General features: G+C 46.9%; 1 protein-coding gene across 3 annotated transcripts in view; it reads right to left on the reverse strand.

The window, feature by feature from the left end:
• Positions 1 to 337: 337 nt before the first annotated feature.
• KIFC3 (kinesin family member C3) overlaps positions 338 to 13,669 on the reverse strand; it is a 41,534-nt gene continuing 28,202 nt past the window's right edge. The window contains exons 14-21 of one of the 3 annotated variants that reach the window (XM_067552471.1): positions 13,305 to 13,435; positions 11,698 to 11,821; positions 10,300 to 10,429; positions 9,340 to 9,569; positions 6,397 to 6,531; positions 5,115 to 5,223; positions 3,286 to 3,315; positions 338 to 2,998 (exon numbers count right to left, since the gene is read on the reverse strand). In XM_067552471.1, coding sequence (XP_067408572.1) covers positions 3,311 to 3,315; positions 5,115 to 5,223; positions 6,397 to 6,531; positions 9,340 to 9,569; positions 10,300 to 10,429; positions 11,698 to 11,821; positions 13,305 to 13,435 — 864 coding nt within the window. In that variant the 3' untranslated portion in view covers positions 338 to 2,998; positions 3,286 to 3,310. Of the gene's footprint in view, positions 2,999 to 3,271; positions 3,316 to 5,114; positions 5,224 to 6,396; positions 6,532 to 9,339; positions 9,570 to 10,299; positions 10,430 to 11,697; positions 11,822 to 13,304; positions 13,436 to 13,669 lie in introns of all 3 variants that reach the window. The other 2 variants (XM_067552462.1, XM_067552453.1) reach the window with 2 other exon arrangements.

Below are 13,669 nucleotides of genomic sequence, written 5' to 3' on the forward strand. Positions count from 1 at the left end.
CTGTGGACTCACTCCCTCCCTCCCACCTCTAAATAGAAAAGAGACTAATTCCCCTCTGCCCCAAAACTGACAGGTTCAAGGGCTGTGGTGGTAAAAATTCCCAAGCTTTTATGTTTTCTCAGGCAGCAGAATGCAGAAGACAAGATGCACTTCAACTTGTAATAAACAGCAGCAGAAAGAGATTAGATATCTTATGGTAAAGCATAAAAAGATTGATCAAAGCAGCACATTTTGCAAGTGGCAGTAAAAGGGACGAGGAAAGCATTTTAAGCGACTGCTCCAGCTGGTACGAGAGATCATAAACTAGCAGCAGGCAAACAAATAGCATGAAAGCATCTGCTTTAAACAATTTATTTTAAAATAAGTTTTGTTACAAAACAGGATCTTGTTATTAAAATACATTAAAAACATTGAATGTTTACAAAAGGCTAGGTTTTAAATAGAATCCACCCAACCCAAGAGCAAGCTCAGGACGAACCCCGGTGGAAAGGAGAGATCAGTGCATAAGAGCAATCAAATATTTATACTACAAGGAAGATTGACAAATGCAGCCTGTCCATTGTAATGCAGGCCTGCACACCCTGTGGATGGATTTGGGCAGCTGCTCTAAACACCATCTCTGGAAACCCACTCCCCACCCGCCCCACGTTAGACAACAGCTACACCTCACTATATAAACCACAGGTTTTTTAACTTTTTTTCTTTTCAATCAGATACTGTACGAGAGGTTATAAATAGGTCAGACACGGCCATGAACGTCCACGCTGTGAGCTGTTTAGAAAGCGAGAGGAAAGGTTTAACTAGCTTTACAATTAGCTTTATTTGAAACTTTTTAAACATTTGGTCACTGCTCTGCAGCAGCAGCCTTACTACACTGGCACATCAACAGGTGCTTTTTGCACAGCCCTGTATGTCACGTACAACATGCAACTGGGGAGTGGGGGTAACTGTGAGAAGCAGAGGGATGGTAAGAAAGGATTTCTTCTCCAATATTCTGCTTCACACACAATGGGGCCAATCTTGCTTTCAATGGGAGCAGCACTCCAGTCTTTGCTGAACTATACAAGAGTCAAAAATAAATAGAAGATGCCTTTTTCCCATGCGGGCGAATTGAGGGGACACTTTTATGCAGCAATAGGGCTCAGAGAGAGACAGATCCTGGAAAGTAAGGGGAGGTGGGAAAGGATTGATTCAGTTTTCTAAGCCGTGTTAAGAACTCTTTGTCTTTGGCAAGACAACTCCACTATTCAGTTACCACCTGGCTGCTCCAGCTTGTTACAGCTACCAGCACGGCAGTACCAAGTTATACCTGCTAGATAGCTGGAAGCCTGGGTTATAGCTACAAGGAAGACACCAGTTTAAAGGCAGTAATTGCTGTTCTTGACTCTAATCCTCTCTATCCCTCACCTGGCAGATGGATAAAGGTATGAAAGTCACTTAAAGAGCTTCATTTGCCTCTAGACTTGGAAGAGCTGGATCCAAGGAACTCTGGCTGGATTTGAAGAATCCTTGGTTTAAGGCAGACAGTTCAGCTGGTTTTACTGGTGGCAGGCCTCATCATAGCAGAATTTTCCTAAGGAGCAGGCACCTTGCCGAGGGAGTCAGGATGTTACGGGCCAAACAGCAGGGAAGGTCTAAAACCATTTTGGCCTCAACATCTACCCTAATGACTGGCAAACTTTCTTTTGTGTTGCTATCCCCAACCTCTCCTGCTATAAATCAACTAAGGAGATGATGGGGGAGCATTGCCTGAGAAACAGCAGTGGGGGGTTTAGAGGAAGGTACCATTTGTATTTTTAAGAAAAGTGTGTGGAGCGGACAGTCCCAGCTGCAGTTTGCAGATGTGAAAGTGATTGGAAGATCGCTTCATACTGAAGGGAGTGTGAGCTTTAGAAAAGCAAATTATGGCCCTAAATGCTGTTTACATCCAAGAATAAGAAGCACACACCTCTGCACCACACCTTTGTCAGAGTGATCTGAAATTCACACTCCCGCTACCTTTGGGTTGTGTGTCAGGCAGCAGAATCTAGGGAAATAGCATGTGTGCAAGTACATTGGCAAGAAGTTGGAATAAGGGCCAGTGAGGAGCCAACCCCTGCAGTAAATTAGCTCCTGTCTAGATTGTCCTAGACCAGCTGACTCTTACACAAGCTTTGCCTCAGTTATCTATGAGGAAATGAAGATAGGTGCATAAAATTCAGCCATCTTGGCTTCCACAGCCCTCACTCCCTGGCAGCATCCTGACAGCCATGAACAGATCCAGAAGTATTCAGCTCTGGTCCTTGCACAGAGGAAAGCACAGACACATTTGTTGGGTAGTTTCAAACCAACAGCTTGGTGGGGATACTTTTTATTCATTTAAAACCGAAGTCGGGCAGGGAGAGGAGGGAGGCACGTGGCAGCTCTGCTCTCCCTTCAAATCCACTAAAAACCTCCCTATGGCAAACAGAAACGTACATGCGTCAGTGTCACAGGTAGGTGGATAAAATCCCCTGGGCACAGGCTCACCAGAATGCAGCTCTAGGTGCACCCATTGCCAGCAATGGACTCTGCACCATGCATTGCCAAGCTTGGTGCCCATGTGACGACCTGAGTCTCCAGGTGGGGCTCTCACATGCCCCTTTATTTCTGCAGGAGTCTTAGTTCAGCGATGGCGGGAAGGAGAATCGGCACCTGACAGCCTGGTTTCATATCTGCAGTGGAGCAACTTGTGTCCATGCTTCCAAGAGCTTCTGCCTCTATGCAGGAGCCTGGAGAGAACAGTCTTCACACCTTTGGCTCTTGGATCCTCCTGCATGAGTGCCAAGGCCTAGTAGTCTGCATTGTCAATCCAAGGGGAAGTGTGTGGGGAAGGAGGAGAGAGTATCTTTCAGTTGTCACAGTTGTCACATTTCTTGAAACTCAGGAATTCTCCTTCACGCCATGAGCTCATTGTGTCCGGAGCAGATCCTGTCCCTCACTCCGTGTCCCCGTCACACGGGGACTGGCCTCAGCTTTCCTACAAGGAGAGAAAAGAGCATCAATACTACGGCAAAGGGGAGAAAGCATCAAACTCTAACGCACAGACGGTACTTCTAGGGTCTGAGGGCTTCTCCCTTCTGCCACCAAAGTAAGGTGCCACCCAACTGTAACCCTGGAGCATGGATTGCCAAAGACAAAGCACCCTGCATTAGAGCCTGCAAACCACCTCACACCGTTGCCCCTTAAGCATTTGCTGAAGTAGAGACCTTCACCGCTTACAGAAAGGCTTAAACCCGACTGCCGTCCATACCTGCACATGCTCACCTGGAGGCCAGGGCTTCCCCTGATTTCAGGCTGAAATCAAAGTGAACAACAGTTTCATTGGAGAGTTTACACATGTTCCCTCCCCTGCCTTTTCGCTCAGTGCTGCAAGGAGGAGGGGAAGTTGGCAGTGGGATTCAGAGCAGTACACGAAGCGGATCTAATGACGCTGCTTCTTTAGCATAACCCTCTCTGTGCGCTTCAGGCAAGGCTGCCAGGGGTAGTTTTTGTTGTGCTACCTTGTCATGCTACATGGTCATTACTGTTCCTTAAAGAAGAGGAAAGGCTGACAGCCTAGGCTTGCAGTCTGCAATGAAAATCTCTTCCCTTGGTCAACACGGGCTCCCCACCACATGGAGGCTAGAGCAGAGACACAGCAGATGGGTTTAAGATCTCAGACCAGGCAGTGTCACCACAGAGTTAGGGTTAGGGTCCTCTTCATAGAAGGGAGGTGGTAGATACAGTCGGAGGTTTAACAGACTGTTCCAGATCATTTGTGTTTAGCTAATGAGCTTGTTCTAGGTGAATGAGCAGGTAGTTCTCTACTGCACTAGCCCTGGCTGTTACCAACCCCTTTTTCCCTAGTCATGTCCATTCTGGGATTTATCTGGGGAACGGCAACATGGATTAGAGCACAACACATCAGAGCAGGTAGACACCTCAACTCATAAGATCACTGTTCACACACCGGGATTGGATGTATCAGAACAGATACATCTGTCACAGCTATGGGCAACTGCCCTGTATTTTCCCTCAGTGACTCAGCAAAGGCACCCCTTTCATGGGTGGAGACCTACCTGCATCTTTCTTCCTTCTGTCTGGGGTATTTCTAGGCTGCACAGTTCCCTGCCTTCACTGTGGTATTCCCAGCAGAGACAAGCTGCACATACACATCTGCTTACTTTCTCTTCAGAGATGGTTAACAATGTGACTGCCCATGGCAGTAAATGACCATATAGCTCTTTCTAAACAAGCCTATTTTATTCTTAAGGTAAAAGCACTAGCGAGAAAACATTAAAAACAATGAAAGAACCTACACACATGCTAAAAAGCTTACCTGAGATCACCCCAACCCTAACATGGGCCCTGGCAGGAGCAGTCTTTCAACCCCTCGGCCCCCCAAGGGTTTTCCTTGTGGTTTCATTTTCATCTCTGCTTCAGCTCCGAACAAGCACTCAGACTGATGGGGCCTCAGTAGGTGCCAGCCCTTCCCGAAGGATTGGGGCCCTCCATGGACCAGGGGTCCTGTCTCTTTGCTGGACAAAGGCCCTGCACCTATTTAAAACCCAGCTATTGATCCAAAAATCCCTTTTTTGTCTGTGGGTCCCTGAAGAATCCAGTCTGCGTATACGTATACCTCTCTGAGGGGATGAATTCAAAAGGCTGATAACGAGGAGCAATTACATTAGTTTGTCTTAATTCCATAAGGTTTGTCCAGGATGTTGTCAGTCTGTCACACTGTCATCCACTTGTATGAGCCTCCTAACATCTTCCTGTCAGAGGCCCGTGAATTTACCTTACAGCCTATTTGCCACTAGCGAAAGCAGCTTGCCTCAATGAGATCAAAGAGCTCTGTCCAATGCTGTGGAGCCAATGCCCACACATCCATGAGAAGAGGAGCGCTCTAGGTCAGCCTTTTGTGCAAACAGTGCCTGCTAAAGAAGTTCTCTTCTCTCTGGGAGGGACTCAGAAGCCAGAACTGGGTGGGCATTAATGCAGTTGGGACAGAGGGTGAAGAGAATGGCATTTGTTTTTCACATCCACAGTTATCAGACACATTATCTACAATGGGGGAGCACAGAGAGGCTGAAGAGACCTCTCACTACACCTGCCTGAGGTCTGGAGCTTCCTCCGGAATGAGCCTGCTCGCCCTGTAGGTGTCGCAGAGTTAGGAGAAGAATGTGTTCGAATGGAGGGCTGTGCCGCCACGGGTGAATCATTCTAGAGAGAGAGAGAGAGAGAGAGAGCAGACTGGGATCAGACTGCAACGAAAAGCTACAATAGAGGCATTGTTAGCAGCAAGGACCCACACTGCTCACCGAGTCAGCACAACTCCATTGCACCCACTCACTGCCCTCTTCCCTAGAAAATTTTACAACACATGGAAGTCTAGTGAGTTACTGGCAGCTGTTTCCTTTGCTGGCAGGTTTATCTGCATTTGCTTGTAATGAGAGTGGTGTTGACTAGTTTCAAGCAGAGTTTGAATGTGAGAACAAGTGGTGGTGTGTGCCCTGCTGAGCTGGGGAAAGGCTGTTTCATTTACTGCCACATCCCACGACTGTTTTGACTCTCCCCATGACATTTCAGCCTGTCACGCTGGGGAGAAAGGCAAGAGAGATCTTGGGAATCTCTGGAGCAGCTTTACACAACTGCAGAGGCTAGCAGAAAAAGGTGGCCAATTCCCTCCACCCCTCTACCAGTGTGCTTATGGCCCTGCACATACAGCCATACAACAGATATAGAGCGCAAACAGTCAATCAAGAGGAGACTAGAAGACCCAAAACCCAGCACAACTGTGGAGAAGAATATTTTTAGATGTCACTTAGAATTGGAAAAGGAACAAGGTACATGTCTAAGGAGAGCAAGTTCTACCTTAGGACCCATTACAGCCACAGTCAGATCGCCTGCTATGCTGTCATGTCATGTTATGGTCCCTACAAGGCAGGTGATATCAGAGTGCAGGTAGGCATCAGAATACAGGGTGGGAGAGAGGTGTTGGGGCTGCACCATTAAGGATTTTTAAGACAAATCAAAGACAAAGGACCACACCGAGCTAGCCTAGTCAATCTGCCACTGTACAGGCAGCCATGTGAAGAATGCAGGATGTGTGTAAAAGGATCATTGTTGCTCAAGGCAGTTGGAAAAGGGGCTGCTGTATTCTGAGCAGGCTGCAAACAGCAGCAGCTCTGTTGGAAGACCTACGCAGAGGGAGTGCCAAAAGTCAGGCCTTGGAGCTGCGAAGGGGCTGTTGGAAGAGGGTCAGGAGAAAGACTGTTACAGGGTGGAGGAGGTTGTGTTTGTCGCAGAGGAAAAGAAAGCAGACAGCACACCATAGAAATGAACAGAACAATCTAAAGAAAGGCACTGGTAGAGTCAACGCGATCGGTTAGTTACCTCCAAGTGCTCCTGACTAGACCAGGACACTAGTTCTGCTCTCCGGGATACAGGGCCCAGTTCTACTGAGCGAACCCTCTCAGCAAACTTTAGGGAACAGAGAGTCTCACTTGTGTTCTTCTCAGCTGGAGAGACCTGGAGCCAGACAGAAATACATACACAGCATTCATTGCCTTGAACTCGCCATGCCTCCCGCCCAACATTGCCATGCTGCTCTCTATGGGGAGCCTCCGATCCTGGCAACAGGAGATGGGGGCAAGACTGCAAGGCAGAAGCGTGAGGCTGGAGAGAATCTAAGTTCCAGCTCTCAATCACAGCAAAAGTATTTCAATGCTGCTAGGACACTATTATTAAAAACCATTTTCCATTATAGCACCGTACGTTTATGTGGTGCTTTACAATCAGAGTGAAATGTGCTCACTGTAACTAACACGCTCTTTGCTTGTAGGAGAGCTGAAATAACTACAGCAGGTGGCAACCAGTCAGTGGCTCCTCCAAAAGGGATAAGTGGAGACAGAGGCATTCTAGTGATTTATTGGTGAAATTCCTGGTGGGGAGGGGACACAGAAGCTGCATGAAGGTTTAAAAAAAAAACCAAGCCACCATGAACAAATAGAGGTGAGTAGAGAGAGGCTATTTAGAATGTGATAATGCCACCCACAGAAAAGTACAGAGGGGGGAACCCACCATAAAAAGCCCACACGTTCCCTGGCCTGGCCTGGCAGTTAGTGAATTTTTAGAGCCATAGTTTAGTACAAGATTTCTCAGACTTCCATGTACAGGTAGATCACTGTGGCCTTCCCCAGACCCATACTAGAATCTGTGAATGGATTTAACAGATTCCTTTCCTCCTCTCATGCACATTAGAGTTCTCTTTGCATAGCACTCTTAGAGAGAGACCATTAAAAAGATGAGTTTTGCTGGTTCTATTTCCAGATCAATTCTTTTCCTCACACCAATGCCCCCAAGTACAGACCTCACACTATAAACAGACATATAAGCCTGGCTGGCTGAATCTGATATTGGATGCCCCTACTTCTTGGTTCTGATGCTGATGGAGCTCATGACAGACAATGCTGTGCTCCTCTGAGCAAGAGTCTCTTCTGACTTAGGGTGCGACTCTACTGTGAGCTGCAGCTATCATTTCCAGCTCAAACAGACTGTGCGCATTAGCTTCGATCACACTACCATGCTATAAACAGAAGGGTAGCAGCAACAGTGCAGGTGGCAGGATGGGCTCACTGCTTAATTACTTACCTGTGATCCTCATTGGATTGTGGTTAGGGTGGCCAGCCCTCCCACTGATTGCACTGTTGCAACTACACTCTATTTTTAGTGCATTAGCTCAAAGAAAGTTAATGTGGGTGCATCTACTCAAGCTGGAAATGACATCTTCAGCTCGAAGTGTCCGCTCGCTTCCTTTGCTTCTGTTGTAAGAGGAGGCTCTCAGCTAGACTTGAGTATCTCATGGAAGAAGGGCCCTTCCATTGCCTTAGAACCTTTCCCTTTCAGTCCCTCACATGTCCCAAATGGCAGCTACTCTGCAATGCATAGGTGAGTAAGAAAATATGACCAGGGAAAGGGAGAGGAATTGCACAAATATACACAAAATGTAATGTATTCCTCATCCTTCATCACCAGCACAGGCCTGACAAAGTGAAGATATTCCACAGCAGCATAGAGAGGACATGAGAAGAGAGGCTAATGCTGGGGAGAGAGACTGTAATATATTATGGCCTGCAGCACTTTCGTGTTGAGACAGGAAGATGGTTTAAAGTGGGAAGAAAAGGCATGTAGAGAAGCCCAGGTGGCTGCAGCAAACTTCTGACAAAGAAGGGCACACGTGTGCGCGCACGCACACACACACCCAGACAGACAGTCTAAATAATGTATTCAATGGAGATATGCCAGTTTACACCAGCGGAAGATCTAATCCTAGTCGGAGCGTGGGAGGATTCTCCTTGATCTTAGGTTTTCCATGTAGTGCCTGTCTCCAGAAGACAGTGCCACTCCTCACAGTGGCAAACATTGAGGGTGTTCCCAAAAAAGAGAAAGACAGAGATTGATCCCTCAGTCTGGTAAAAGGGAGCCATATTGTGTATTGCTCCAAACCAAAGAAACAGAATGAGGCTGCTTAAATCAATGCCCAGTGAACATCTAAACTAGTTAGCAGATCACATAAAAATTGTACACTATCATTTGTTGCACTGCAAGCTTATTCTTAGAAGTGTGGTTTCTACTATAAAAAGTGACTGTGTAAAAATGGCACCTCCTTATTCATCTACTCCCCATGGGACATTCAGGGTCAGCCTTGCGCACTTTAGTAACTAAAATAAGGTTTTAATGTTCTTTACTCCTATTATCCCGGCCAACACCACTACAAAAGAGGGAGCCAAATTATATTCCTTCTTATGCATCAGGGATAGACCTGCTAAGTAAGTTCCTGTCAGTTACACCAGTGCAAACCTCACAGGACTGTACAGGTCTCACTGAAGACAAAATATAAAGCCAAGGGGGCTGCTCAGGTGTTACTATGCCATAATTTGGCCTGCAGGGCCTTTATTATTGGTGATGAGATGGAAGAAATCCAGCTTGACTCTCAAGTTGCTGGCAGTTAGGAAAAATCCATCTTTTCATTTGTAAACAGCACAACTGATAAAAATTAGTAAGTGCCATTCCATGTAGAACCGCACCGGGCCATTTTCAGAGGAGAACCACACCTCAAGTGAAGCTTTATTGTATCTGCTAAGCCAAACTAAAGTAGCTATTTCATGAGACCACAAGCTCTCTTATGTCAGTGCCTCAGACCTGTTAAGAGCACAACATCTGCACCATGAGGTTCTGGACTTCTCTTGTAATTGGCTTTTGGTTAGTTTAAAGTTTCCTAAATTCAAGTCAACCATCTCTTCTTACCCCGTCTGCCCAGTTGGCCCCAGAACCCACCTGCACCATCATGAGGGTTTTGCTATCTCCACTGAGGGAGTCTTGGAGTAGGTAGGTCAGTTTGGAGTTTCGGAACGGCACGTGACCCTGGCGTGAGCGTAGAGCATAAATCACATCTCCGAGTGCTGACAGCGACTTGTTGATGTACTGAGCCTCCCGGAGCCTGCTTCCCTCTGCTCCAGACCTGCCTACTCGTTCAGATCCAGCCAAGTCTACCAAGTTCAGCTTCCCTATGACCAGCCAAAACAAAGACACACACAAAATTAATAATCCTATGCTGCTGCCTGCTTGACCCATGGGGAGGTGCTAGCCACAATGGGGTTTGCTTAGTAATTAACAAACATCCCCATCCTCTCCAGTTAGGAGCTAAGCACAACATGGAGCTTTAGATCTGTCTGGAGAATTGTGAGTAGAGTCCCACAGATCAACCTGCAGCTTGAATTTTCATTAAATTTAGAGTTGATGAACAAGGGCCAATAGCACTGACCCACATGGGACTATAAGCTCAGCCATGTATCAAATTACATTACCCGGCCTGTGAGTGTTGCCTGTGCTTGATACATAATCATTGCACAATTGGGGGAACAATTCCTTCTTGACCCTGGTAGCAATCAGCTGATGCCCTGAAGCATGGAATCTGAGCACCTTGTCTTAGCATGTATAGTTAGAGATGTTACTGGTTAGCCAGCCACTTTTTAATTCCAGCTACACAGCTCTGCCAATGTACCTCCCTCCTGACCTGCAGCACCCTGAGTGTTCCAGCCCCAAACACTGACTCTCAGAAATGCTAAATTATGTGGCTTTCTGTGACAGAGACAAGCAGCCTCTAGGAACTAAGTCAATGGCACTAAATTCTTTTTTCACTTGTTCCCCACTTCAGCAGCTGAACCTGAATCCTCCAAGGACGAATGTAATCACTACACTCCCCCCTCCAACCTCCACCTCATCGGAGACACTGACCTGTGGTTCTAAGTCCTGTGCTGTAGTCGAGTCCTCTGACTGTGATGATGAGGAGGGCGTGAGACCGTGAGCTATGCTCGTTGAGGCTGGTGCACTCCGTCACTCTGTTTATGTGCCCAAATTCAAATACCTGGGAGAAAGGCAGGAAGCTATGAGTCTTTGGACTTCATAGTGTTGTCTGGCCAGAGCTTCATCTATCTCGTCTACATTTACCACTTTCTTAAATGAAAACATAGTGGGCACTTCTTTGGCAGCTCTTCCTTGTCCACACTCAGCACTACACTGTTTTCTGACTAGAACGTGTGCGAGTTCGGATGTACGGCAGTCCCTTTCTTTCTCATCAATGCTGATAGCCCCTGGCATATATTAACCTATTCCTTCCACAATGAACTCCTCAACAACTGACCTTAATTGCTCATGAAAGATGTTGGATTGACAGTAGCACTAAATGCGTATTTACCCAAAGAATAGGTACGGTATGGGCAGTGTCAGTGCTAGTTTCCCCTCACACACCTTTGGCCAGTGCATCTCAGTCTTTTTCTGGTAAGAGCACTTCGAGAGGGAAAGGCCCATTCTTTTCAGACTGCCAACGAGGATGCAAACCCTGTGGGGGAGGGGGTTGGGAGGGTGATATAGTTGTAACATGGACACTGCACTGGATTGAGACCTGATAGTTCATTTTACACAAGGCACTGTATGGCCCTTAGATGGGTAATTACAGTAACTATTGAGATGTAATTAATTTAAACCAGTGACCTATGGGTGAAAGGTCACTAATTCCCTGAGAGCCATCCAGGCCCCAAAATCTGATTTTTTAACTATTTGTGGCTCACACAAAGGGTTGTTGACTTCCAAGCTGGTCTCATCATGCAGGGTTTGTCACATTATATTCAGGGCCCTATTCTGGTCTCTCTTCCCTGCTCCTGACCAATATGCACCGTTCTGAGGGGTACTTACTTTAGATCTCAATAGATCTCTTTAGATCTGCTCCTTGCTTTTGTGAGGTGCTGAATCATGAAATTGAAATTGCAGCAAATCTTACACATGTGAAGAAATGCAGCCCACGTTACAAGCTGCTTCCTGGGCTGATTCTGTTGTGTGCCTAATTTTCAGTCTGACCTCTACAAGAGGCTAATGTCACGCATCTGAATCTAGGAGGGTCTGGATCTGCATCCTACTGCTTCATCTTATGTGTGGCGATAGGAAGCCTTTGCACCCTCTTGTCCCTAAGCTGCCACCACTGTTCCAGCAGCTGTTCTGTTTATAACAGAAGAACTTGAATAAGTCTCTCTAGTTCACTCCATCCCAGTAGGTGATCCCCAACTGGTTCACGCCGTCTACTAAATATTTTCTCTGCCCCTTCCCTCCTGATTTCCCCATCTGCCAGGATGTTATTACCTTGTTAATATCCTCCACACTCTGCACCTGGAACTCAGTCAGTCCTGGTACATACAGCTGCCCGCTGCCATCTGGGCACAGTTTGATATCCAGCTTCTCCTGAGGTTCCTTCCCAAGCAAGTCCCTGTAAAGACAGGTAAGATGACTCTCCCCTCAACCTTGTGTGTCATTTTCTATTCTCTACACTAGTGATTTACACATTTGAAAGGCCTTCTAGCCTGACCACCCCTGAACCAATCTCCCCAGCTAGGAAAATACAGGCAGTGGCAGGACAGGCTCCCTTCCTGTGCTCTGCTCTACAACCCTGCCAATGGTCTGGTTTATGACCTGGAGAGGACAAGCTTTTCCCAGCACTTGGAAACCAGGGTCTCTCCTCAAGCACATTTACCCTCGCAGATGTTCACACCAAGCCAATTAAGAGTTTAGTGGACAAGCACAGACTAAATACTAGACACACTTATGATTTTAAAAGGAACCATTTCCCACTGGATGTTTCCTAATCTATTTATAGCATCTCAGCTCTTCTATATTTTATTTGTGTGTTATTTGTCTGTCAGACACATAACACAAACCATCCAGGTAGCTCCCCCAACAGAGTCACATTCAGAATTTCCAATCCCCTGTTTCCACCTGATTCAACTCACGCTTGGAGCTTTTATTATCTCAGCAACAGACCGTCTCCTTCTCACGTTCAGCCTACCTGGTTGCTGTATAATTAAGTCATTCTTGCAATGTCTTTGCTGCCACCCTTCTGTGTTCCAGTCCACCCCCCCACCCCTCTGCCCCTGAAAGAGACAACAAGAAGAATTCAGGGAAGGAAAATGCTACTCCTTTTCAGAGACCACAGCTCACAGTTTCCAAATGTAACAGCCAAAGTGCCAAAGGCACAAAACACAGGCAGAAAATGTTAATATAGAAAAGCTACCGATTAATGGTTGTTGGGGTTTCCACGTCCATTAGCAGAAAATGGGGAGAGAGATAGTGCAAACATGAAGGGGAAAAATACAATCTGATTGTTGGCTGATGTGTTAACAGATCTTGGCAGGAGCAAGAGACCATATAAACAGAAGGCATTCTAGGAACCCCAGGCTTGGGACAAATTCCAGGCAGAAGTACTGAAAGCACTGTGTGCTGAGAAAAACCCCTAGTCAGCCAAAGCCAGGGCTCTGGAGCACACACCAAAAACAGAATGTACGGCCAAGGATCAGTTTGGTAGGCTGAAGATTTCGGAGACACCATATGTGTCTTACCTATACGTGGGAGAGAAGAATACTAGAAAAGTTGGAGGAGGGGGGAGATATAGAAGCAAACTTGCTTTTCCAGCCATTAAGCATTTCCCAGCCGAAGCAGAACAAGTAAACTCCTTGGTAAACACCCGAACCCTGAACCAGGCTCTCTGTTTTCGGTGAGTCATTTGCACACAGCCCTGCCCAGGGGGCCGTGTGAAGCCACCTTGCCCTGGAGGAACAACAGGACAGACTGGGGCTCGTGAGAAACACACCCTTCTTGCCTTTGCAGAACTGCTCATCATCCATTAAGGGACACAGATATCCCATGTTCAAGCTTTCCTACAAACTCATACCCCTCTCTGGCTCTCTTCCTGTTACCTGAGCGCCTCGTTGTAAATCTCTGCCAGGCTGACAGTGATAACATAGTCCCAGTCAGGTGCTTTCCTCCGCACCTCAGAGAAGAGCAGCTGGAGAGCTCGCTGGTTGATTCCTGGGTTTTCAGGAGTTCCCTGATGAGCAAGGAAAAATTTCCCATGTTACATCGATGGAGAGAAATGTGTGTCAGAGTGACTGACGCAAGACTCACCACTGAGCCCATAAGATGTACAGTTGTGAGGACACGGGTACGATATTACACCATGACAAAGCTTGGAACAGGCATCTGTGATTCACTCTGGAATCACCAACATCCCCCTTCTCTTCTGTGAGCGTGGGAGGGGGAACAGCCAGAAGGCTGCAAAAGA

The sequence above is a fragment of the Emydura macquarii genome, unplaced genomic scaffold, assembly GCF_026122565.2.
Source record: "Emydura macquarii macquarii isolate MOO-44397 ecotype Brisbane River unplaced genomic scaffold, CSIRO-AGI_Emac_v2 contig_295, whole genome shotgun sequence".
NCBI lineage: Eukaryota > Metazoa > Chordata > Testudines > Chelidae > Emydura > Emydura macquarii.